The sequence below is a fragment of the Chelonia mydas genome, chromosome 5, assembly GCF_015237465.2.
Source record: "Chelonia mydas isolate rCheMyd1 chromosome 5, rCheMyd1.pri.v2, whole genome shotgun sequence".
NCBI classification, from domain to species: Eukaryota; Metazoa; Chordata; order Testudines; family Cheloniidae; genus Chelonia; species Chelonia mydas.
Window position 1 is genome coordinate 49,157,239 of NC_051245.2, and position 26,179 is coordinate 49,183,417.

The 26,179-nt window shown below is 41.1% G+C and overlaps 1 protein-coding gene across 3 annotated transcripts in view; it reads right to left on the reverse strand.

Moving 5' to 3' along the window:
• MAP1B (microtubule associated protein 1B) overlaps nucleotides 1-26,179 on the reverse strand; it is a 104,191-nt gene that overhangs the window by 8,624 nt on the left and 69,388 nt on the right. For 2 of the 3 annotated variants that reach the window (XM_043547757.1, XM_037903138.2), the window contains exons 3-5: nucleotides 23,366-23,448; nucleotides 16,422-16,562; nucleotides 2,822-9,512 (exon numbers count right to left, since the gene is read on the reverse strand). In XM_043547757.1, coding sequence (XP_043403692.1) covers nucleotides 2,822-9,512; nucleotides 16,422-16,562; nucleotides 23,366-23,448 — 6,915 coding nt within the window. The remainder of the gene's footprint in view (nucleotides 1-2,821; nucleotides 9,513-16,421; nucleotides 16,563-23,365; nucleotides 23,449-26,179) is intronic. The other variant, XM_043547756.1, reaches the window with a different exon arrangement.

The following is a 26,179-nucleotide window of genomic DNA, read 5'->3' on the forward strand; positions in this document are numbered from 1 at the left end:
TGTACAGTAAAGATGGTCTTTAAAAACACTGAACTACTTTGTACTCGAAACCTCACAGGGACATTTTAAAGTAGTCACTTAAGACCAAGGGTTGCCTACTGGAGAGGATTGTTAGTATGAAGGACAGCATCTCCTCTCAAAGACTATTTTATATGGAGAGTGGAGGGAAGGAAACTGCACAGATTTTCCTCTAGTTTTCATTTCTTTATTCTAACTCAGCCCAGCTTTATATTCTCCTGACTTATTAAAGGAGTGATCACAGTTGGCATATACACATGTCAAAAGTAATCTTTTCTAAATTCCTGCAATAGTGTGCAAAATATAGGATTAATTTTCAAAGACAGCATGTACAATTGTGCCCATACATTTGAGCACCCAACAATTTATGTACACAAAGATTTGATGGAGGTTTAGATACTCAGAAATCAGCTCTTGTGTGGATGGGGCAAGTTACATGTCTAAGTAACTATATGCATGTGCAAACATCTAATCTGTGCTACCCAACTGAATGTTTATGCACATAGGTTAGGTAGATGCAATTAAGTATGCCTACTTTTGAAAATCTGGCCCTATACTACCAAGTTTGGGGAAAGCTTCATTTTGCTACCAAGTCTTAGGATGCACGTGTCCCAAAAAGAGGGTTTTAATTGGAAAAAAAGGTGTAAATTCTTGATGTTTCAACAATAATATTATAAAAGACACTGTTGTTATCATGCACAGGATAATGGCATGAGCTGGAATCATAACTTGATCAATAACAAAACCTGTTCTATTAATCTCAGTGTGTTACAAAGAGTGCAGTTAAAGTACTAAGTGACCTATGCAATATATTTTTCATAAATTCATAGATTTTTAAGGCCAGAGAGGCCCACTGTGAACATCTAGCCTGACCTCCTACTGAACACAGGCCATAGTATTTTCCTGAATTAATTTCTGCTTCAAGTCCAATAGCTGTCATTGGAACTAGAGCACAATTTTTAGAAAAGCATCCAAACTTGATTTTAAAATTTCCAGTAAGGGAGAATCTTCCACAACCCTTGGTATATTGTTCCCAAGGCTAATTATTCTCATTGTTACAAAATTGTACCTTATTTCTAGTCTAAATTTGTGTAACCTCAGCTTACAGCCATTGGATCTTGTCATATCTTTGTCTGCTAGACTAAAGAGCTTTCTGTTATCAAATTTCTGTTCCCCATGTAGGTGCTCATAGCCTGTGATCAAGTCACTCCTTAACCATCTCTTTGTTAAAATGAGCAGATTGAGCCCCTTGAGTCTTTCAATATAAAGTATGTTTTCAAATTCTTTAATCACTCATGCCTCTTCTCTGAACCCACTCCAATTTTTCAGCATCCTTCTTGAAGTGCGGACATCAGAACTGGACACAATACTCCAGTAGCAGTTGCATATTTCATAATCTTATGTTATAAAAAATATATAGTTTCTGTTCCAGCACTACAACATGCACTGCAGATTTTTTTGTTCTCAGAATATACTTGACACCAGGCAGTAGTTCAGTGGGGAATGAAATGTGCTATGGACTTCATCTTACTGCAGCTCCAGAAAGAACGTACCAACTATTCTTCTGCATTGGAAGGCCAAGAATAGTGGAGCAGCATACGCATACGGAGGCTAGAGATGGTGGAGTGCCAGTTTGCTAGGAACATATCCTGCAGCTTCTGCACAGGTGAACTAGGGAAGGAAAAGGTTTTCTATACCCTCCTCTCTCTGCCTGAGATAGCACAGATTTTGCTCAAAAGGTGCAATTTCTCTATATGGGATGAAGTACATAGTCTAGTAGAAATACATTCTATTTTTGTTGTGATAATAATAAGCCACTCAAGATTTGGTTTTTTTAATGTGATCAAGTAATATAAAGTTAAGCATGGATTCATGATCAAGCCAGGAAAAAAATTACTTAACCCATAAAGCAAATCAAATCCCACATACAACAAATTGGTCAATATCTGAATTTTTAGATTTTATCTATATCTATAAGAGATATTTCTGTTTTAACCATAATTTTTGTACCGCAACTGAAAACCACAGTATTTTATATCAGATTCTGCAGGATCCTAGCTGCAGGATAGGGTGCATTGTATTACAGATTATCCTTTAGTTCAACAAGCCCTCAGGGTAAGCCCTGCAAGGGGAACTGTGCCTTTTCAACTATCTACCCTGAAATGAGATTTACAGTTTCGTTGAATGAACAGGAACGTCTGTAGGAAATGATCTCCCTATATGTTTAGTAAACCACCACCATCAGAATGTAGCCAGACTTCATGGAAGTGCATGCTTAGATAACTGCCTGTCTTCTGAATACTTAATAAGGAATAATGCACTGGAACAGTAAAACACATCTAATTTCCTATTACACTCACACAACTCAAACTAATTAACGGGGCTTGTTCACTTTACAATTTTATGTCTAAATTATGTTTATAATGAAGAGAATAGTTGCTTACTATTCATTTAACTTTTCACATAGCAATTTTCAGCTTAGCCAGCTGGCTAACAAATTGGACAAATAATAATTGCACTCTATATTTCATACACTGTCTCGCTAATTGTTTGATATCTGAGCAAATTAACATATTTAAATAATTATTAGCTTTTTCCAGATTAAAGAGTTGATTCAGTGAATTTAATTAATTTAAATGTGAAACCTTATACTATAGATTTTTAATAAACATGGATTTTCCTCCGGGAACACCTCACAGGCCAGATGATCAGCTGATGAAATATCAACATAGCTCAATTATACCAGCTGAGAATCTGGCCCCACATCTTTTCCTGATACACACAGGTCCTGATCTTTCCTTACCTGAAGTTGCACTCTTTGCAGACTTTGATGTTGTGGAATTTGTTGCATTCTTGGCCTCCTTATCTTTTTCCTCAACACGGGAAGATTTTACTTCTGGAATAGAGATATTTTTCGCTGCTTTCTCCGCAGACTCTTTTTTCTTTGGAGAAGCTGTTCTGGAAACTTTGTCTAAAGATTCCTTTAAGCCACCTGGCTTTGGTGAAGCCACCTGCTTTGATTTCCCATCACTTTTTTTGGCAGGTGAGGAAGACTTGGTCTTCGTACCCAGCTTTTTAGTTTTGGTCTTTTCTTTCAGATCCTTCTTCAAAGGTTTGCCTAAATTCTGATCAACAGGCAAAGCTTCTGGGTCTACCATTGAGACATCTGGGTGCCGGGGTGAAGGACTGCGGTCTTGCATTGGGACTGGTGGAGGGTCAATATGTTTGTATGTAATTGTTTTATCAGTTGGAATGGTTTCAGATTCATCTTCTGAGTCAATGTTAGCATCTGCAGTAATAGAAGGGCATTCTTCAGTCTCTGGGGGAACATCTGAATCGGTCTGAGATGGAGCAGACTCGCTTACTGAGGTGGGAGGAGTTTCATCACACTGGCGTGCTTGCTGTTTTCCTCCTGAAGGTGGCTGGGCTCCTCCTGACTGGGTTAATGGCTTTTCTTGTTCTTGAGACTGTTCTTCACTTGCAAACCACTCCAGGGGATTGGGGTTGATAAATGAGGGTGAAAGTTCAGTTTTGGGATGCTTGTATTCACAGGAAGACACAAGGCATAAATCGACATCTTGACGGGTTTCTGCTAGAGATGATTTTTCTGCAGCAAAATGTACATCTGTCTTATAGGAGTAACTAACAGCCTCAGGCGACCTTGTTGTTTTTCCAGGTGTCTCATAGGCATAACTAACAGCTTCAGGTGATCTCGTTGATTTCCCAGTTGTCTCGAAGGAGTAATCCATGGCTTCAGGTGACCTGGTGGTTTTCTCTGTTGGCTCATAGGAATAACTTACAGCCTCAGGTGACCTGGTGGTTTTCCCAGTTCTCTCATAGGAGTATTCCACAGCTTCAGGTGACCTGGAGGTTTTCCCAGTTCTCTCATAGGAGTATTCCACAGCTTCAGGTGACCTGGTGGTTTTCTCTGTTGGTTCATAAGAGTATTCTACAGCTTCAGGTGACCTGGTGGTTTTCTCTGTTGGTTCATAAGAGTATTCTACAGCTTCAGGTGATCTGGTGGTTTTCCCAGTTCTCTCACAGGAATAATCCATGGCTTCAGGTGACCTGGTGGTTTTCTCTGTTGGCTCGTAGGAGTAACTAATAGCCACAGGTGACCTGGTGGTTTTTCCAGTTCTCTCATGAAAATAATCCATGGCTTCAGGTGACCTGATGGTTTTTTCTGTTGTCTCATAGGAGTGACTAATGGCCTCTGGTGATCTAGTGGTTTTCTCTGCTGCCTCATAGGAATAACTAAGCGTAGTTTCAGGTGACTTGGTGGTTTTCCCAGTTGTCTCATAGGAATAACTAATGGCCTCTGGTGATCTAGTGGTTTTCCCAGTTGTCTCATAGGAATAACTAATGGCCTCAGATGACCTGGTGATTTTTTCAGTTTCATCTTTTTCTGTGGAGGCTAAAGGCTCTGGACTATGTTTTGTTAGAGAGTCTTCTATTGTGTCATGTGTTACTGAGGTATGGTAACCAAATATTTTATCTGAGGACACATGAAGTGATAGTGATGGTGAGTGACAAACAGCAGTTGTTTCTTTGATCGCAGGAGGTGAATCTGAAAAACTAGGAGAGTATAAAGGAGAGGATTCTCTTGTAGTTAAAGGAGATAAATCAGACTTTGGTGAAAGCTTTTCTCCTAGGCTCTGCATCTTTTCTGAGGTAAATGAAGAATGCAGAGGCATATCTCTGGGTGGCATGACAGCTGAAAGAGTTTCCTCTTGCAGTGGAGAAGCTACCTGTGAAGGTGTATGTTCTGATGAAGTTGAGGGTGAAGCTTCAATCTGAGATACTGAAATAATCTCTGAAAGATCCTTTTCTTGAGTATAACACGTCTGCTCCACAGGTGATATCTTATGTGAAAAAGTAGGTTCCTGTATCTCTGAAGGACTATAATCTACTTCAGTTGGTCCATTTTCAGATATATGGTGTACACTAGTGCCTACTGTGGGATGTTCTGGAGATTGTCTACTAAAGTCCATTGCCAAAGACTGCTCAGGGGACTCCTGACTGAATTCTACTGACATAGTTGACTGCTCAGGAGATCTGTGCTCTTGCACTGGTGTTCTTGATTTTGCAGTTTTAGGTGAAAAATCTGGTGGAGAAATTGACATGGGTCTCGGACATTCTTCTTTAGATGGAGACATTTCTGTTTCCTGAAAAATTGTCGGTGTTTGTACAACAGATACAGAAAGAGAATCATCAACTTCTGTAGAATGTGGTGATCCAACCTCAGCATGTAAAGAAGGAGATACATCATCTGTAGTAGGCTCTGGAAATGAACTAGTAGCAACAGAAGCTGTGGAGACAGAAGCAACTCCTTCTATATGTGAATATGTGTCTTCTGCTACAACGTCGTCAACGGGAGTTGCAGATTTGTCAGAGACTGTACCTTCAGATATTGACATTTTGGTGTCTTCTTTAAAGGATCCAAACTGGCTAACATCTATTTGTGTAGGAGAGACATCTCCTGCTAACTTCCTTTCATCCAAAACAAGTGGAGACTGAGAACTGGTAGCTTCAATATCCTCCATATTCTTTTCTAGACCAAAATCTTTAGCAGGCATAAACGCCATACCTTTTTCATCTTGCTGTCCTTGGAAAAGATCCACAGAGGTGACTTCAGAAACTGGGCTTATCTGAACAGGAGACTCTTCTTTTTCACTTTTCTCCTCAAAATGACCCTCAGTCAGTCTGGCAGTTGACTTTATATCGGCAGTCAAAAATGTATCATAGGAAGACTCTGAACCTATCAAAGGTGGACTTCGTAAAGGAGAGAGAACTTTTTCAATAGGCGATTCTGAGTCTGGCACAGGCTCATCCATAGGGCTTATTCTGGGTTTTGCAGTCTCATCTTTGGCATCACTAAATTCAAAACTAACTGGAGCCTCTGCTGCCTTTTCAGTGAGTTCAGAAGGAAGTTGGCTGGACTTTTCATCAGTGGGAGACTGATAATAAGGTGTGTGGCCTGCACTACCAGCAGCAGATTGTGCAGGAGACACCACTTCTAATGTTTTATCATCAGGGCTGACAGAGTGCTCTTCAATGACTTCTGGATGTTCATCAGGCAATGCAGTGAGCACTACAGGTTCAACTGATGCCTCAATCTCATTTGGGGTCAGAGAAAAGTTCACACTACGTTCACTTAGTGGTGTTTTAGCAACTGGTGATGGAGGTGATGGACTCTGAACTGGACTCTTGGCTGGGCTATGCTTTTTTTCCTCAAATGCCTGTGAAAAGGTATCTTTGATTTCTAATTTAGCAGTACTTTTGATTTCATTTTCTCTTTGATGGTACATTTCTTGAAAGGAAGATTTGCAGAATCTGTCTTCCTCTAATGAAGAAGGGGGTGAGAGAGTAGAAGCTGAAGCATTATAATCTTTACCTTCTGTGGCATCTGTTTTTGATCCTTCAGATAAACCATTGAAAGCATCATGAAGTGGAGAGAGTTTAGGTCTAGTATATTCTTGAGAATACACTGATGTCTCATACTTAGCAACGTTTACAAATTCTTGAGAAGGCGATTCACTTTCTTCGTTGTTCGTTTCATCACTCATGATATCCCGAGGAGTTGACATTTCATCCATTGGTGTTGGCTCACTGGATATTTCAATGGTAGACTGAGTATAACCTGAAGTAGCAGTGAATTCCTCATGTTGGTCTTCTCTATTTTCTTCATCGGAAACAGTTGCTTCACTTTCTGAACCGCCAGGTAAAGTCTCATCATGGATAGAAGATGCTGGTTCAACAGCTGGGGACTGAGGTTCAGAGTGTTTAGTTGGTGTGATTATGAGTAAGCCATATTTATCTTCAACTTCACCAGCCTCTGCAGCTTTGTCTACCACAGCCATAACATAATCTTCTTCAGCTTCGACTTTTTCAGTTTCCTCTTCTTCATCTCTGACATCCTCCATTTTGTCTTCCTCCTCAGCTTCTTCTTCAGTCTCTTCAGTTTCTGCCTTTTCAACGGTCTCTTCCATGTCTTCTTCAGCTCGCTCATCCCCTGCCTCAGATTCTGCCTTTTCAACATATTTATCTTTAGTTTTAGCATATTTATCAGCTTCAGTCTCTCCCATTTCTCTTTCCATGCCAATATCCTGTTTTGTGATGCCCACTGTTGCTTTTTCTTCCTCATCTTCATCTTGTTCCTCAGCTTCCTCAGTCTCTGCCTTTTCTTCATAATCACCCGCTTCGGATGATTCCTCAAAACCAGTTCCTTCATCTTCAAATTTTTCATGGTCATCAACCCTGTGCTTTTCTACAGGCTCCAGCTCTTCAGGTGTCTGTTCACATTCACCCTCAGCTTCAGTGGTCGTTATGCCTTCATCAGGAGAGTCCGCAGGTCCTTCAGTATCTAGTTTTTCTTTCTGGATTTCACGTACTTCCTTTTGTTCTGAGTCAGCTAGTTTCTCTTCACCTTCTATTAACTCTACCTGAGGCTTTGTTTCCTTTACTATTTCTACTTCTTCAGCCTTTAATTCTTCAAAGTCTTTTGTTAAATCCTCTGGTGAAGACATAAGGGATCTCTCAGCTTCAAGTTCTTTTCCATTAGCTACCACTCCAGCAGCTGCTGCTGCTGCTGCAGCGGCAACCGCTCCCACTACAGCCACAGCAGCTTGTGTTTCACTGACCTTGCTCTCTTTCTTTACCGTCTTAATTTTGCCTTTTTCCTTTGGTTTTCCAGCAGGCCCAGCTTCCTTTTTAACAGGTTCCTCTTTCTTTTGTGCTTTAGGTTTTGTCACAGGCTTTCGGGCTTCAGTTGAAGGAGCAGGTGTTTTCTTTGTTTCTTTTGGAAGCTTTTTGGTGTCTTTTTTGGATTCTTTTTCCTCCTTTTTAATTTCCTTTTTCTCTTCTTTTTTAGCTTCCTTTTTAGCTTCCTTTTGGGGAGTTTCTTTCTTTAATTCTTTTTTAGACTCTTTTCTCTCTTCCTTTTTCACTTCCTTTTTCACTTCTTTCTTGATTTCTTCCTTTTTAGGTTTTTCCTCTTTCTTGGTAGGTGTTTTCTCCTCTTTCTTAGAAACCTCTTTCTTTGGTTTTTCTTTTTCCTCTCTCTTTTCTTCAGATTTTACTTTCACTTCCTTTTTCACATGCTTCTCCTTTGCAACTTTTGGTTTGACATCTGCTGCTTGTTTTTCAGCAATTTCGGATTTCACTAGCTGCTCCTCCTTAACTGTCATATCTTTTTCTGTTACTAAAGGTTTTGTCTCTGCTTTTGCCGGTTTTTCCTTTTTTACTGTAGTCTTTTCCTTGCTTTCTACTTTCTGAGGCTTTTCTGGAGGACTAGGCTTTGCTGGTTCAGATGCTTCTTCTTTAGATTCTTTTCTGACAGTCTTGGTTGATAATGTCTTTGTGGCAGGTTTGAGACTTTCCTTGCTGTCCGTTCGCTGTTTCAGCTTTGCTTGTTTCACTGCTGGGCTAGGTATGTTACCAGTAAGGTCTTTCTGTGTAACCATTGGTTGTTTAAGGAAATCTAAATGTTTGAGTTTTTCCAGTCCTTCTAGTATGTTATATTGAGTACTGTTTCCTGGAAACAAAACTCTGATTATTTTTTCTGCAGGATTTGCTGGATGCCAAACGATCAGTGATGAGACTGAGGTCAAATAGGATACTGGAATATCTACTTCCTGACCATTTGGCAGCAGTAATTCAGTTTTATCTTTACTTGTACTAGTCCACTGCTGCATAAAATACTGCATCTCTTTGCTGTTTTTGACTGGATTGAGCACATACATCTCAAGTTTGCCTACTCCCATTTTTTGAAACAGAATGATAGGATCAATGGTATTTCCTATGCTTCTAAAGAGAGGTTCTGGTTTCATAGACAACTTATTTAAATACTGGAGAGTGAAACAAGCTTCTTCTATGCTTCTTTTTACCCTAAAATTAGGATCAGGGTTTTTCAGATTTTCAGGAACATTGAGGAATACAACTCCTAAATCAGGTGAGATCAGATTTTTCATCCAGTCACTGTTGGTAGTAGAACCCTGTGACTGTTCCTCTTCTAACTCAGCTATCTTTCGTTGAAGCATGCTATTGATTCCTGGTAGATTATCATCCCCAATGTGGGTGAGCAGAATGGAATCCACTCTGTCTAAATGTCGGATAAGTTTCCAGAAGCAAGATTTTCTTTCAGATCCCCCATTAATAAGCATATTGAATCCATTCACTGCAAACAATGCAGAGTCCCCTCTTCCACCTGGGAAAATATAACAGCAGGGTTTTGAGAGCTTCAAGAAACCTCCAGATGTTGGCGGTTCCAAAATGTCAAAGGGTGATGGCACTTCTACCGATTCTGACAGATACTCTGTGAATTCAGAAAGTCCTTCCATTTCAGGCAATATGGATGCTGAGTTGAGTTTAATGTTAATGAAGTCTTGAAGGTTATGTCTGTCAAGGTTTGAATTTTTCCAATCCCCTTCCTCAGGGCAAAACAGAGTTAAACTGGCTTTGTTGGCAGGGTGTGTAGTGCTCAGTAATTCACCAATCTAGCATTGGAAAACAAAAAAGACAAAAGGGAGGTGTAAATTTATATTTTATAATAGAAATGTCATATAAAAACATAACATAGCAAGGCTGTCTTTGGGTTATAGTACAAGCTACACTATAAGCTTCACACTAAAGATACAACATTCCTTTTTTATTCTTTTTCACATGACAGTAGCCAATTCTAGGTGCTAAAGGAATCTGTTGCTATCAGCTTATTGCTGTACTGTTTTTAAATACAAAAAAACAGACTGTGCCTGGCCTCTTCGTGGGTGCTGAAGGCACCTCTTGCATCCTTCACAGAGGGGCTGGGTACAATGGGAGTCCTTATGCTCAGAGCACAGTGTGAGGATTCCATGGTGCTGGTGCTGCTACTCAATGCAAATGAACTATGAACCTCTCCACTTCTCCTAACCAGCCAGTAGAGCTGGCGCACCACCCAGGGGAGCACACATTATACCCTCTTTACGGGGCATGATATAGCGGCGTCCCACAGAAGCCCCAGGAGGCACACTCTGAACCACAATACTTCCTGGAGCTCTTGCTGGAGCAGGATGCCTCCGCATTATGCCCAACATGGGGCTGTATTCCACAATTCTGCCATTATTTTAATGCCTTTTGAATGGTCTGGTGCCAAAAAAAGCGGGCATCACACCAGAACTAGTTTAATTGCTGGCCAGCTCTTGACAAGAAGAGGAGCTGACAGGGGTTCTAGAAAAAGTTGTATAGTGGGGGTGCTGAGAGCCATTGAACCTGTAAACCCTGTGTATGATGGAAACCACTTCAAGCCAGCAGGTGAGGCAGCACCACCAGTTCCAGCACCTATGGGAGCGGGTTTACTGCTTCAAAGTTAAAAAAGAGTTGAGAACAAAACTTTTGTAAGATCACTAGGTTTCTGAAATATGGGAATTAAAGAGGCAGATCTGCATATTCTTAATTAGTGTGCAATTTTGCAAATATACACATTTTGAATGGAACAATGGACTCCATAGCATTTATATATAATTAGATATTAAAAAGGCTATAAAATGGCAGTTGTATTAACACCATATGTTTAGTAATTAATCTCTGAACAACAGAGCATACATTATATATCAATTTAGGTATGTAAACTCAGAGCAAAAAAGAGAGAACCACAGCTGAGTGTTGTGGCTAAAAATCCTTTTGACAACATTTTGATTTAAAACAATCATGGACCACATTCTGAGTTCTTTTGCCAGATTAAATCCAGAATAACTCCACTGATTTCTCCAGTGTTGAACAACATTCTGAGACCCAAAACAGACACTGAACTGGAGGCTTCTATGAACAAAGAGTCCTGTGTTCAGTACTAAAAGCTATTATTCTGTTCCAGTCTGAATTGAAGACATATGTTTGGTGGTTAGTCAGATTAGTAAACAGAAAATAAAAGTACATAATATTTCAACCCTTCACTTACAAATTTCCTCTTTTCAGTTTGCTCTCAGAGTTCAGAAATCAGCACAGCTAAGAAATGGCTCCAAATTGAATCAGTCCTTGGGACTGGCATGCAAATAAGCACACCAGGGCCAAATTTTACCCTTGGATACACATGAAAACTCCCACTGCAGTCAATGGTAGTTGCATATGTGCATCCGAAGACAGAATCTGGCATCAAATGCTTCCCTTGGCTTCCAAAAGTCTCATATCTAGCAAAGACAGAAAGCTCATATCTTGAAAGTGGATAATGGTTTTCCCAGACTACAATCTGATAGTGACTAATAATTTATTAAAAGACACCAAAAGATATTCTGTTTGTGAGCCAAAACAAGTTGTGGCTAGAAAGGCCAACTAAATGGTGACAGGGTGCTGCAAGTCTCTCCTTTGCTGCCATTGGGGGCCTGTTGGGAGAACAGCAATAAAATGTTACTGGACCCAGTACTGTCTCTGTAAGCAGAAGAGAAGGGGGATTCAGAACTCCTGAATAACCTTGTACTTAGTATTCTGCACTGGCAGTTCACAAAATCCTGCCCACTAGGATCAATGAGTTACATGAACTTGACTGAATTACATCAGCCCCTTATCATCAAGAATGGTTTTTACAAACCCAGTGTGGCCTCCAGATTTAAATCCCAGTCACAGGGTAATCCCCACTGCATACAGAGTTTCCATTTGTTTTATTGTAAATAAAGTATATGCAGGAGACTTCAACTAGCTCATGACAAAGATATTACAAAACTGTTCAAGCATTTTTTTTTTTTAATAATTCAGTCAAATAACTGAATATGGAGACCAAATGTCAATGTAATTTGTGAGAGAGACAAGATGGGTGAGATAATGTCTTTTATTGGAGCAGTTTATGTTGGTAGAAGAGACAAGTTCTTGATTTCCAGAGAGCTCTTTTTCTCTGTTGAGCTCGAAAACTCGTCTCTTCCACCAATAAAAGATATTGCCTCACTCACCTTGTCTCTCATGTATCCTGGGACCAACATGGCTACAATAACGCTGCAAATGTAACTGAAGCATATTCACCATCTTGCAAAGTATTACAAAATACTTTTCAGGAATAGTCAATTGTAATTTATATCTACAAGAAAGACTTTTATAAAGATGATTTAGACTAGACTAGAGCTGAACAAACTGAAAATTTTGGACCATAAACTGGATTACCAAGAGGAATGGAGAGTACTATAATAATTAATGTTGTGTGTCTAGGAGATATTTCATTTCAGTGGAACTCTGAAGATCTGTGTGTTTCTTGCTCTCCTATTCTTGTTGTTACGGAATTTATTTTTAGAATTTAGTGAAAGTAAAATTCAACAGATACACAGAATGACATGGTAGATGTTATCCACACAAAAATAATCTACCCAATGTGTATGGGTGAGTAACGAATAAAAGCAGAAAAGGAATAAAATCTCAGAACAGCTGTTTTATGTTCACAAGTCATCCTTACTAAGTATATAAACCAACTTATATAAGAGTATAAATAAATCTTATCCAAACGTCAGACATAGCTTTGTTTGGAAGAGAGCAAAGACAGGACAAAAAAGGGAGGGAGAAAAGAGAGGAAAGAGTAAAAGGAGGAAAATGGGAGAGCCATATTAATGGCAATCACAGAGAAAGGATGGAAGGGGTAGAGTGGAGAGAGAGGAGGTGAGGACAGGCAAACGGCAGCAGTAAAATTAAGCGCATCTGAGTGGGATACAGATGGTGCCTAACTCCTTGTGCTGGGCCTCTGCTCAGGGGTAAGTTTCAGTCTATAGAACCCACATTATTATGGGAAGATAAAGTGACATGAAGTGCTCTTCATTCAGCTCAATGAGACAAAGTTTGATGGAGGGATAATGATAATTCAGTGCCTCTGATTTGGATGCAGATGATGGTTTCCCATGTAGGGAAAATTTTCTGGCAAGATCAAAGATTGTATGGGAAGAAGGTGGGTGAGTGGTCACTGAATTAGTGATGTTGACCGTCTGCAGTCTGGAAGGTAATAAGTCATTCAAGATTTTGTTTTACAATGATGAGAGGGATAAGTATGTAATCACATTAAGCCACTGGTAGGGCTGACCAGTGAAAAAGTGGGTGAACAGCAGTTTTAGACACAAATTCCTTCAGAGTGGAGTAGCAAGTTCAGGAATACACTGAAAAATGGCTTTGATGGAAGAGCTGATTTTAAGGTTAAATTGGGTACATGAATCTTGGAGACTAGATCTACATTTGAAATGGTATAATGCAGTGGTCCCCAAACTGTAGGGCATGAAAGAACATTTGAGGAGGCACGGTGCTGTTCAGGCCAGCCCCCATAAGGGGGAGGGGGAAAGTGAGCGGGGAGCACCACCCAGCACCACTATGTCCCCAGCTCCACTCTGGCCCCAGGCTGTGCTCCAGCCCTGCCCCCAGCCTCAGCCACAGCCACGGCTCTGCTCCTGGCCCCCACCTCTGCTCCCAGCCCCGCTCTGCCCCCTGCTCCACCCACAGCCCAGCTCTGCCCTTATTCCCTCTCCGCCTCCAGGCCAGCTCCACTTCAAGCTCCAGCTCTTCCCCCATCCCCAGTTCTGCTCCCACCTCCACCTTCAACCCAAACTCCTCTGCTGGGCCAACTGTGAAGTTATGGAGGGGAACATGGAAGTTTCCATTACTGGTAAGGGGATGGGGTGCAACAAGAAAAGTTTGGGCAGCACTGGTATAATGGAACCATCCTCTGAAGATCCAATAATATTTTAATATTCTATTGCTCCCAAAGGTTGCTTCTGAAGTTTCTTTTCCTACTCACCAGGGATAAGTTGTTTCAAAGAAGAAAATTGGCTAGAGGAAACTCTTTGCCAGAGGATGTTGTGAAGGCCAAGACTATAACAGGGTTCAAAAAAACTAGATAAATTCATGGAGGATAGGTCCATCAATGGCTATTAGCCAGGATGGGCAGAGATGGTGTCCCTAGCCTTTGTTTACCAGAATGGGCGACAGGGGATGGATCATTTGATGATTACCTGTTCTGTTCATTCCCTCTGGTGCACCTGGCACTGGCCACTGTCAGAAGACAGGATACTGGGCTAGATGGATCTTTGGTCTGACCAAGTATGGCCGTTCTTATGCAGGGTTCCTTTTGAGAGGGACAGGTGAGTTTGAAAAGAAAGTAGTTTGGGTAGAAAAGAAAGGCAAAGTTTGACCCTCCTTACTTGACAGCTCTAGTGGATTGTACCAGTAAGTACATTACATGTTAGGAATCCATCTGACCGTGTCTCTCAAATGGTAGGCTACACAGTAAAACAGAAGATCAGATAGACTTAGTCTGTCCTTTTACCGAGACCTCTTTAATTATCTAGTGGGAAACGCTTGAGTTCTTTTAGCCACATTCAATAAATTGTGAAAAAATTAGACTGAGAACTTTAAAAGGAACATGCATGTAGCGTAGAGAGTCTGGGGGCTATATTCCTTGAAGAATTTCAGCTTTGTTAAGGAAGAGCATAGGTAGTTTCACCCACTTTTTAATTTCATTGCTATGTTTTCAGAGCTCTCCTCTCAGTTACACAAATGCATACCTATGAACTTCAGTGGAGTTATACTGGTGCCCATGAAAGCAGAATTTGGCCCACAGTCTCTGTCTAGAGATGTTGGACCAAATTCTGTTCACAACTACTCCCATGCAACCCCACTGTCTCAGATGTTGCCAAGGTGTAACTTCCTATTATCTTTTTAGATCCAAGGTGACAGTTGATACCAAGGAAAGATATCTGTTTTTGAAAACACTGTCTGTTCACACAGAGATAGATTTGTTAAAATGAATCAGTGTGGATTTCTCATTTTTTGCAGTGACTTGGTTGCTCAGAGGGAGAGTGAATCAGATATGTGGGGCAGCCAATGTAAAATAATGATTTCAAATTGTGAAGAGCTGCTGTTAGGACACTGGAATTGGATGTCTACAGTGATCTGGTAAGGGAGAAGTTGAAAATCATATGGCAGGCATTGCCTGTGGAAAGATCTGGATTTCTGAATTGGATTCAGCAGCAGATTTCCCCACCTGAAAGGAATGACTTATTTACTCAACTGAAAATAGATTACTTGAAGACAGTCTTAGACCAATGGCCAAATGGCCATAATATAGAGAAAGAAACCTTCAATCTCCCAAAGTAAAGGTCAAATCTTATCCTGTGCTGTATTAAGGAAGCAAGGCGGCATAGGATTCCTCTTCCCCTCTAGAGTAACTATGCCAACGGGTGTATCACAACCCCTAAAAGGAGCTGTCTCCCATTTAAGGCGCATGGCCAGGCCCCTACCAGCTAGTATGTATGTTGCCATTATCCAGGAGTGCACACTGCTCCTTTTTAAAAGGGCAACAGAGTGTGCCCCACTATCCAGTGTGGCTGCCACCAAGAACCATTCTCACAGCACCTGTAACTAACAGCCAAGCTAACTACTCCATTTCCCTTCCCACAGTTTGGTTTTCTACAAGTAAGGATAGGATTTGGCCCTAATTTTGTATGCATTTTTAAAATTACATTGTTTTATTAACCAGCCAGGGAGGCAGTATATTGTGGCTTATATCTTGTCACACACTTGTACATGATGCTAATTTTTAGATGTCACATTTGGTTTCAGATATTATGAACCCTGTCCTTGCCTTGATGGTACAGCGCAGCTCCCTCTGAAGTCAACGCACCCCTGAAACTGAGAGCCAAACTAGACTAGCTCTTACTGAGAGACATAGCTAAGCTATGTGTTTTGAGGGCTGGAATTCCAAATCTCACTTTTCTGAAATACTCCTAGTTAATGTTGAAAAATAAAATTCCAGTAATGAGATTTTATTGTTCATTTAAACATATACTTTTACAGAACAGTCAAATTAAGTCTGACAGCTTATTTACCATGGGTTCCTGTGCCCTATGGGAGCTTGATGACACAGTGTACTAAACAAGACAGAGTAATGAGTACAAACAGAATTAAATACTGGTGTATTTACTGGGTAGCTGCTTATAATTTTTGGTATATAATAGACACTCACTTTACAGATATCTCAGACCAAATTTTAAATACTATGCAGCAAAACAAAACGATATGTGGTGAACATATCAATTGTTAATCCTACAGACTGCTGTGTGTCTTATTTAATGTTATCTACCAGGTAGTTGCTATCAGGCAAGAACTGATGTAAACACGGTGTCAAACTTAATTGGGTTGCCTTGTAAAAGTACACTGAATAATAATACTCCCCTTTTTTTTATTTCGTAAAGTTATTATTGCAATTTGCCAAATTAAAATTTAATTTTGTTGTTACATCAAAACTAAAGTAATGAAATAGACATTTTGAAGAAAATTGTGTAAAGAGGGCCAAAAGACACCAACCCTGAGGCATCAATGCTAGTTTCAAGTATATCAAGGTTGCCATCTTCAATGCATCTAAAAATATGTCATCATACTAAAACGTAATGAAAGACATTTTGTTAAGGACAAACCTCTTGATCAGTGAAGATCTCAATGAAGTTCTGGAACGAGAAAGATCCTGATTGGAGGATGAGCTCTCCTGTGTTTTCAAAGCACTGGCCAGTTAGTACAAGAAGCTTGTGTCTTGCAGCATCTGTGATCATTAAGCGCACCTAAGGTGAAGAACAAAAGCACAAAAATTAAATGCAGCTACCACATTTCCAACCTTCCTCTTCTGTCCAAACCCTGCTTTGCCTAATTTCAAACCCACCCACCCATTACTGGGTTTCTACTCTGTGACGTTGCACTCCATATGTTTTATGGAAATATGCTTATGAGCGTGAATATGATGCAACTGGAATATGCTTTATGCAAAAGGTCTCTTGTAAGGTATCATAACAAAGGTTATAAACTACTGAATATATTCCTCCCATTTGTATGCATGTATCATTCTTGTATCTGAAGCTAGAAATATGAAGACTCTGAGGTCCTATGGTACTTATGCAAAGTGTGGGCCATTAATGGTGGTGTAGAATCTTGATGGCTCCCATTGACTAAGTCCATTGGTTGTAAATGGTTTATTTACCTGCAAGCCTTCCTCTATACCCGTGGGCCAACCCAGGAAGAATGGAGACTAGGGGGTCTTACAGTGACATGTGACCACGTCACATGATACTGGAATCCATTTTAATCCTTGTACTTTTCCATTGATGAGGTGGGGGTGAGGACAAGCATAGACAAAAGATTCCTGCCTTGTGCCAAAGCTATAAAAGGGGGTGGAGCACGACAAATGGGGCTGCCAGTCATGAGAAAATCCCTGCTTACCACCTGAGATGTCTGCTGGAACTAACAAGGACTGTACTGGGGAAAGGACTGGGCCCAGACTAGGAAGGAGTATAGTCTGTGAAAGAAGCTTATTGGACATCTCTGAGAGTGAGCTATTACCTGTAATCAGTGTATTAATGTACTAGGCTTAGATTTGCATGTTTTTGCTTTATTTTGCTTGGTGACTTACTTTGTTCTGTCTGTTATTACTTGAAACCTCTTAAATCCTACTTTTTATACTTAATAAAATCACTTTTGTTTATTAATAAATCCAGAGTAAGTGATTAATACCCGGGGAGCAAACAGCTATGCATATCTCTCTATCTGTGTTATAGAGGGTGGACAATTTATGAATTTACCCTATATAAGCTTTATACAGAGTAAAACGGATTTATTTGGGGTTTGGATCCCATTGGGAACTGAGTGTCTGGGTGCTGGAGACAGGTAACCGGGTAACTTGCTGAGCTGTTTTCAGTTAAGCCTGTAGCTTTGGGGGCCGTAGACCAGACCCTGGGTCTGTGTTGCAGCAGGCTAACGTGTCTGGCTCAACAAGACAAGGTTCCTGAAGTCCCAAGCTGGCAGGGAAAACAGGCTTAGAGATAATTTCAGCACATCAGGTGACAGTCCCAAGGGGGTCTCTGTGACCGTACTCATCACAGTGACGTAGTTGGCAGGATATGTGCACAGCTGTTTGCTTTGAGACACTGGCAATGATTTTAAGGGAGTGGTGGCTGTAGAACAGAAAGTGGTTATTGGTTTGGTGTTTTCTGTTTGCTTATTGTGGGTAAGCGAAACAGGTACAGAAAATTAAGCAAAATGAGTGAGTGAAGCTCAGAAGAAGCTAGAACTACACAGGTTGCAGATTGTTGAGAAGGAAAATGAACACAAAAGGCAGATGGAATTAAGACAAATGGAAATTGATGTGCAAATTGCCAGGGAGAAAGCTGCTCACGAAAGAGCTACGGAGTTAAAATAAAAGAACTTGAGACCCAGAAGCAGGCTCAAATTGAAGCACAAAAACTGCCCTGGAACTCAGGCAGCTGGAGACTGACAAAGAAAAGGCTGCCCACCAGCAAACCCTGGACTTAAATGACAAAGAAATTGAGGCCCAGAGTCGAGCAAAAATTGAGACCCAGAAGCATGAACTGGTTGTAATGGAGTAGAAAAGGCAGAACCCTTCAGCAGCTGGCTCCACTTCCCCCAAAAATCCACAAATGGGAATGGTTATGTCCGCCCTATGATGAATCCAGTAATATTGCCGAATATTTCCTCACCTTTGAGAGACTGTGCACTCTCATGCGATTCCTGAGGATCAAAAGATGACTACTTTGGTTGCAAAATTGATGGGGAGAGCTCTGGACATATGCAATAAGATGCCTATTGTTTATGCTTCAAACTATGGTATATTTAAGGAACTGGTTTTGAAACAGTTTCAGATTACACCTAAAACCTACAGGGTTAAATTCAGGAGCCTTACAAAGGGAACTGGATTAAGTGATGTGGCTTATATAAATGAAACGAGGGATTTGTTAGACAAGTGGGTGAGCGGAAAAGGCATTACAAACTTTGAAGAAATGTGTGATTTGGTTGCTCAGGAGCAGTTCCTGAATATGTGCAGTGATGATGTAAAACAATATTTGTGGGACAAAAAGGTGGATGCGGTGAGCGAGTTAGCTTGTTTTGCAGACTCTTATGAGCAATCACAAGCTGCAATTAAACATAAACCACTGGCAGAGGGGTACAGGGTTGGTGGAAAGCAGAATCACCGTTTTACCCCTGGGGAAACAGGAGGCTGGACGTTCACCTCCCAATTCCCCTGTTACTCGTCCCAAGTCTCCTGTATAAGCAGAGGAGCCCAGAAGGTGCTATCATTGTAATTCCACTGAGTACCTGAGGAATAAATGTCCTGGGCTGAGTGGCAACAGGCAGCAGGTAACACATGGAACTGCTGCTTCTCAGAGCACAGGGGCATTCCAGGCTACTGTCTCTTACCATACAGGATTTGTAAAGGTTGCTCCTACACAACCAAGCGGTGAGCATATGAACGCTGTTAAGCTTAATGACAAAGTGCTCCAAGGTTGGAGGGATACTAGTGCAGAGATTTCTGTGGTCAGGAGGGACCTGAACCATGAGAAGGATTTGTTACCAGGAAAAATGGCAGAATTAGAATTGGTGGGAGGTTATAAGGTCCTTGCCCCTTCAGCTAAGGTACATATGTAAACTGGTGATTTGCAGGCTGAACTGACTTGTCACAGCAGTGGCACACAATTTTGTACTGTTTCTACTGGGGAATGACTTTTCTGATGTGGCAGAACCTGTCCCAGGGTTTGTTAGCAGCAAGAAGGAATCTTGTGCTGAAAGCCCCAGATGGGAGGGTGAAGTCACAGGTGCTGCTGGGGAAATAGGAGAGTGTCTCTTTAATTCCTCTGTAGCAGTGGAAAAATGGGCTGTTGAGGGCAGGGATGGTTGAGACCAGTTCCTGTAACCCCAGGGCTCAAGGCAGGTCCCTGTGGGAGGGGGTGGATAGAGCCAGCTCCTGTCCTGTCATCATCTCTCTGGGGGAGGAGGATGTTCCATCTTGTAATGGGAAGACCATCCCAGCTGCTGACTGCCAGGAAGTTACAGTTCAGCAGGGGACAGGCCCTGCCCTAGGATGCAAAGGGACATGTATCCCGGAGATGGAAGTTGGAGTCCTGATGACCGCTGCGATGGGAACAGACCCCAAGGGCTCTGTAGCTGGAAGCATGCCCAACCTGAGTGAAAGGGGGCAGATTTTGCTGGCCAGTGAAGGGTCTGTCACAGCTGGTAGCTGTGAGCCCACAGCTGGATCAGGGTCACCTTCCCTTTTGGAGGACACAGGGGTGTCTGCGCTAGGGGGGAATCCAGAGAGATAAGTCCAGACGGAAGGTGAGGGGGGACACGAGGGTCTGCTCACCTTCTGTAGGAAGGCATTTCCCCAGGAGGAGGGTGAAGGATCAGCATACGAAATGCCAGACCCCTCACCTGTGGATCAGGTTTTAAGGGAAGACGGGGTCAAATCTCCTGGAGGGGAGAGTCCACCCAGCTGACCTTTTGGGAACAGAGAATGGAGTGATCGAGGGGATCTTACCAATCCAAAGGACTCTATTGAAAGATGTTGTTCTTACTACGCTTGTAATAGATAACACTATCTCTTCAAGGCAGGGGGAGGAAAAACTTTGCATTTCAAAACAGCCTTCACTACAGCTGATAATTCCCAAGTTTTACCACTGCTCTGTCACTGCTTGTAATACTTGACAGCCTTTTGTCAAAGTAAAGCTTGTAGATCTAGAGGGATGTCTGCTGGCTAAATACAACTGGAATTCAACTGAGTTTTGTGTAAAGAACTGTATTCTTGAATACATTTTTTGCAAAATATTTCTAAGCCACAAAACAGCATCTCTCAGCACTCCCAGCAAGCCAGTTTTATAACTTTATGTACTGATTGTTAATCAATCGCCTTAAATTATTCCATCTCATGCCAAGAAGGATGCAGTATTGACCTAAATCTCTGTTCAACAACTCTGTTTTTAGAATGAGATGAAAAGGGCCACTGAAGAGTATGGATCAGGAAGACCTCCATTTTGATCTTACTAAAGAAGTGGCCCTGAGGTTTGAATAGCAGAAGGACCCCATAATTAAAAGCTGGCCTAATACGGGCTTGTCACTAATTGTACTGGATGATAAAATCCAACAATATCCTTGGTGGGTCAAGGATTTCCGTTTCAGAAAAGAACATTGATAAGTGCACCTGGCTGGCTGATGTATGTCACTCAAGCCTCATCTGTTTTAGCTGTATTAAAATCCATTAAAGAACTGGTTTCCCTTCTTAATTTTTTTTCCTCTTTGCAGGAGCAGTTCTGGGCAGTCAGCCAGCTTATGTATAAAACCACTAGCTTTTTCAGCCACAAAATTACTTCCTGTCTCATGAACCACCAATACACGACTGTCATATAATTCCCCTCAATTTCGTTTATTAACTGATGATAAAGAGTTTCTATAGAGATAAAGAACTATGGCAGAAGCAAAAAAAATACTTGCAGTTTTTAGAACATAATACATAACATGCATGGAAAAAAATGAGAGACAAAGATAAAAAGAGTATAATGATGGCCTAATGGGGGATTACTAGAATTCTGTGCATTGATATTAGACCATTACTTTTAAAATAAATTGTGATAAGGTAGTATAAAATAGACAGAGATATGTTGTGTTCAACCCTAGCCTTGATTGAAGCCCTATATTGTTCAAAGTAGGATGGTCACTTAAGTTTATAAACATGTTGTTGAAAGAAAGCCCAGAATTAAGTCAAATATATGGTGTTTAATGAGTCTGTGTGGCCCAAAGAAATAGCTGATTAGAAGTTTTCCAGATGTGGTAAAGTTATAAAATTGTTATAGCAACAGAGCAGAATCTTCTTAAAATGAGAGAAACTGTCCATATAGGAAATGTATTTTGTCTGGGCAGTTTTGATGAGACAAGAATATTGCCTGTTTTGGACACTTCTTTCCTAGGGAGTATTTGCAGCTTACTGATCCTTAGGCAGCATCATGCTCAGTGCATCAACCTGCATCACTAATACGATCATCTTTATCACAGGGCAGGTCCCAAGGATTTACAATCACACCATGAGCCTTCTTCTTTCCCACTCTGTCAGATATTCCGTCTGGACTCGATAAGGAGATGGAACCAAATGACATCATCGCCTCCCTGGCTGTGTCCTAAGCTACTCTGTGATATGAACCTAATGTTCCTGATTGCCATATGGTGGGGTGAGATGGCTATTTCTACTCCCACTTTTTTCCTCCTTCCTCTTTCTTAATTCTCATTTTGACTTTTGCCTAATGAGAGTCTGGCTTAGCTAGCCAAGATAAAATTAACCTTGTAACTTTTGGCTGTTATCAGTTTGGCAGAATGAAAGCATTGAAGAGCAGCCAAATGTCAGGAAAAAACAAACAACAACCCCTCCCCCCGACTGGTGAGAGGAAATTAAGAGTAACCTACCCAAACATTTTCCAGAGCCAGGGCAGTAAAGCCAGGGTGCAGGAGTCACTAACTGGCCTGCATGCCAACTGCTTTTCCTATGGTCTTCCATCAATAGAACTACCAGCCTCAGAGACAGAAGCTGCATTTTCCTACCTTTTGCCATTCTTTCCTCTCTCCCTTTGTGATGTTTCTCTTCCTTTATAAGAAGAAAGGGGATCAGACTTTAACAGCAGAACCTAAGAGCTGCCACCTGAACTGATTCTCTCTTTTCTCATTAAATAATTTGGATGCAATTTAAGAGATTCTATAACAGCAGAGACGAAATAAGAGAAATTATAATAAAGATGACTTACTTGATGTTTAATGGTTTAAACATTTTGATTAGTATAGCCTCCTTTTAGTTATGGTTGTTTAATGTTAGTAAGAATCTGTTCTTTGGTAGTGTACAGCAATTAAAACTACATCCCTGGCAACAAAATACCCATTTGAGGGTTTTATACTTCTAATATGTTCAGAGGGGATCCTCCATATTCACACTGAAAATTATTTGTTAACTGCATAGGTATGCCTATTTTTATCTGCCACAACTTCCTGGATGGAATGCTGCTTTGCCTCTCTAAGAGGTGTCTTGAGATATATGGTTGGTGCTTTGACCCTCTTCTAAAGAATACGCAGGACTTGGAGATCTCTTGTTCTGTGATAGCCTCCAACTCTGTTGATCATGGCATGTGATTTCTTGGAGGAAAGATGTTATATACATGTTAATCCTTCTCAAAAGGTCTAAAACTGTCTCAGATGACCTGGTTTATATCAAGTTTAAAATAGACATGCAGAACACAAGCCAGGGAGAGGTGCGGGAGCAACAGTCCAAGAGCTCTCATCGCAGTTGCCTCCACTTGATCAAAACCAGATTTTAGTGGGTTATTGGAAATGTAATGCTGAGAACGGAGATATGAGTATTTCTGTTCTATGTCTTTAAAATCCTATTATGGGAAGGGGAAACAAGAGGAAGAGATAAGAGAAGGCTGACACTTTTACTGACATTCACTTCCACATGTTCATTTATGCACAGTCAGAATACCGTTTCCCCTTATTCACTTATGGTGCTTTTGTGATGCATCCAATAAGACATTTCCAGCTGACTTACCTCAGTACTAACTGCTTCATCTGAAGGGTTAATCAGGACTACTGTTTCTAAGACATCACTTCTGTGGTGAAGGATTTTCTGACCTGTAAGCACAGGAGAGGAAAAAAGAATCATGAGGCTTTGCAAGTTAAAACCAACACTTCTTTCACCTAAGCACATGTCCTCCAGGGGCCAGCTCTCACGGCACCCAGAGCAAGGACACTGGTAGTGTCACCTGCATGCATCCAGAGATGCCACCAATGTTCCCCTGGATGGGCCAGATCCACTGCTGAAAGTCTCCACCAACTGGCAGTAGCAGCTATCCCTGTCTCTTCCAACTTCCCTTTGTGATTGAATTGTTCCTTGGTGTACTTGTTGGTCTGTCTGAATTAAATTATAAGGTCTTCTGAGTGGGGATTGTGGGCCAGCTTTTATGGGCCAGCTGAGGACATGTCCCCATGTCTTTAATGTGTTTAAGCTACTTCACCTATACACTCTATGAATAACAACACTCTTATGAATAATTTTCTGGGAGAAATTATTTATCAAACATGCAGGATCCTTGCAATGTCCCTGCTCCATATTACTTGATCTTTCAGTTGTACACAGAACTTCTAACGGTCAATGTTATTAAACAAGAGTGAACAGACATTCAATATGCAGGTTCCTAAATGAATAGTCTGTGTAGTTTTGGTGCTGTGTCATGGCACATTGGCTTTCATACTTAGTAGTTAGTCTGTCTCCATATTTAATAGTGATATTCATCTTACCGGGAGGGGGTTCCCTAAAACACAACAGGGCTCTTGACATTTTCTTTCTTATGTTAATTGGTGATATGCTTATCAGCATTTCTTTCTGTGAGAACTGCAGCAAGATTAATTAGCAGCCTTATTGTGAAGGGAATGTCATCCAGAAACCCTGACTAGCAATTAGTCCAACAATCAGAATAACTGTCTCTTGCAATAACTGTCTTAGCAGCATGGTGTCAATTTAGTTAATTAATTGTGGCTTAAAGGAATGTGCAAGGAGCCCAGAGTAAACTGCCCATAGGCTAAGTTGGAAAATTCCTCTTAAAAATCCTTAATATTAATAAATAAATCAAAAGCAAGCAGCATTGTCTGGAAACACTTCCTAAGAAAGTGGTGTTGATTCCACCTGGGTTGCAGGCATCTGTAGCTTGCCATGCAGCCTCACCGTCCCATTTTAAAGATTCCCCGGCAAGAGAATCCAGCATGGGAGTTCCACTGATGTATTTGGTGCTGCACATAGCACTTCCCCAGCATTACCAGCAACAGCTCCTCTTTCTGCAGTACCAGAGGATCACCATGTTTGTGGTGATTCTTCACACATCCTTCCCATCCTTGTGACCCAGCAGGAAGAGAAGGATGAAACTAACAAGGCTTATGTGAGTTTCACTTTGCTGTTTCTCTTGTGGGCCCCTCTAGGGAAAGAGCAGCAATCCTGAGGGACCACACAAGAGACAAAGAAGGGGAGGAAAGACATGGAAATGAGGATGAGACACATAAACAGGAATGAGAGAAAGGGGAACAGAAATATACAACTGGCTGATGGAACAGGGATGAAGCATACAAATGGAGGAGGACAGACACTCGAGCATCAGGCTAGTGGCAGACCAGGAGAATTAAGGGCCAAGCTTGATCTTCCATTCTCTGTGCCAGAGAGGGGAACCTACTATGACTATGAGGGTGAAGGGTTGTTAGCTATCTGGTAAGAGGAATGCTAAAATACCATTCATACAATGTAAGTGGCTGTCTTTCTCCGCTGGGAGGCCATCTTTTCGTCTTTCTGTCTTTCCTTTTTGTAAAGTGGCTGGTTGGGGAAAATCTCTTGTTACTATGTATAAGAGATCTTATTACATGAAAGAACCAAGGTCCCAGACTGTCTATGTGTGTCTGAAATAAAAGGTGTGGAGGGAAAAAATAAACATACAAAATCCTGGGGAGGTGAAGACACACAAATAAAAGAGGACAGAGCTAATAAAAAAGCAATGAAATACAAAATGGGGTAGTATAATTTAAGAGGAGAGATTGTATTTAAAGATTTTTGGCTAATAAAGGGGAAGTACCTCTAAGCAGCATCCTGGAAACCCTATATTCACCCATGTCATATAATTATTATATATTTCGTACAAACCATGCCATATAAAATATCACGTGAAAGATCCTGATCTGCTGAAACCCACTGTTCTGTCCAAATATGTATATTGTTAGTGTATATGAGTTATGAGATTTTGCTGTATGGTTGTTAGTGAAGTACGTTGTGAGTTTGGAAGTCGCACAATGCTAGTTCTCCAGTGACAACGACAAAGGAGGTGATCAACACCCTGGTGGGCGTAGAACGATCATCACCAGCCATTGACCAGCAGGAGAATAGTAAATAAGGGATTTACAATTCAATGACAGTTGCACAAGCACCACACAATGGGGACTGCTCAAATCTATGACTCAGTTGCATAAGATCACACCAGGGAGATTGCTCAATCCTGTGACTCAGCAAAGCCCACCGGGTTAGTGTCTTCCAGGCATGTGGAATAAAGATATAAAATAGGGGACAGTGGCATCATGCTTTGGCCTCTCTCTTCTCCGAAAATGCTGAGAAGACAAAGACTTGAACTGAGGAAACTGGTCCCAGACTTAAAGGGGAAGCCTGTGTATTAAGAACTGTAACATCTGGTGGTGTGAGAAAACTGCTTGATCCAAATACTACCTAGTCTAATAAGGTTTAAGATTTCGACTGGTGCTTACATTTTATTTTCTTTGGTATATCTCTGACCTTTGTGCCTAACACTTATAATCGCTTAAAATCTATCTTTCT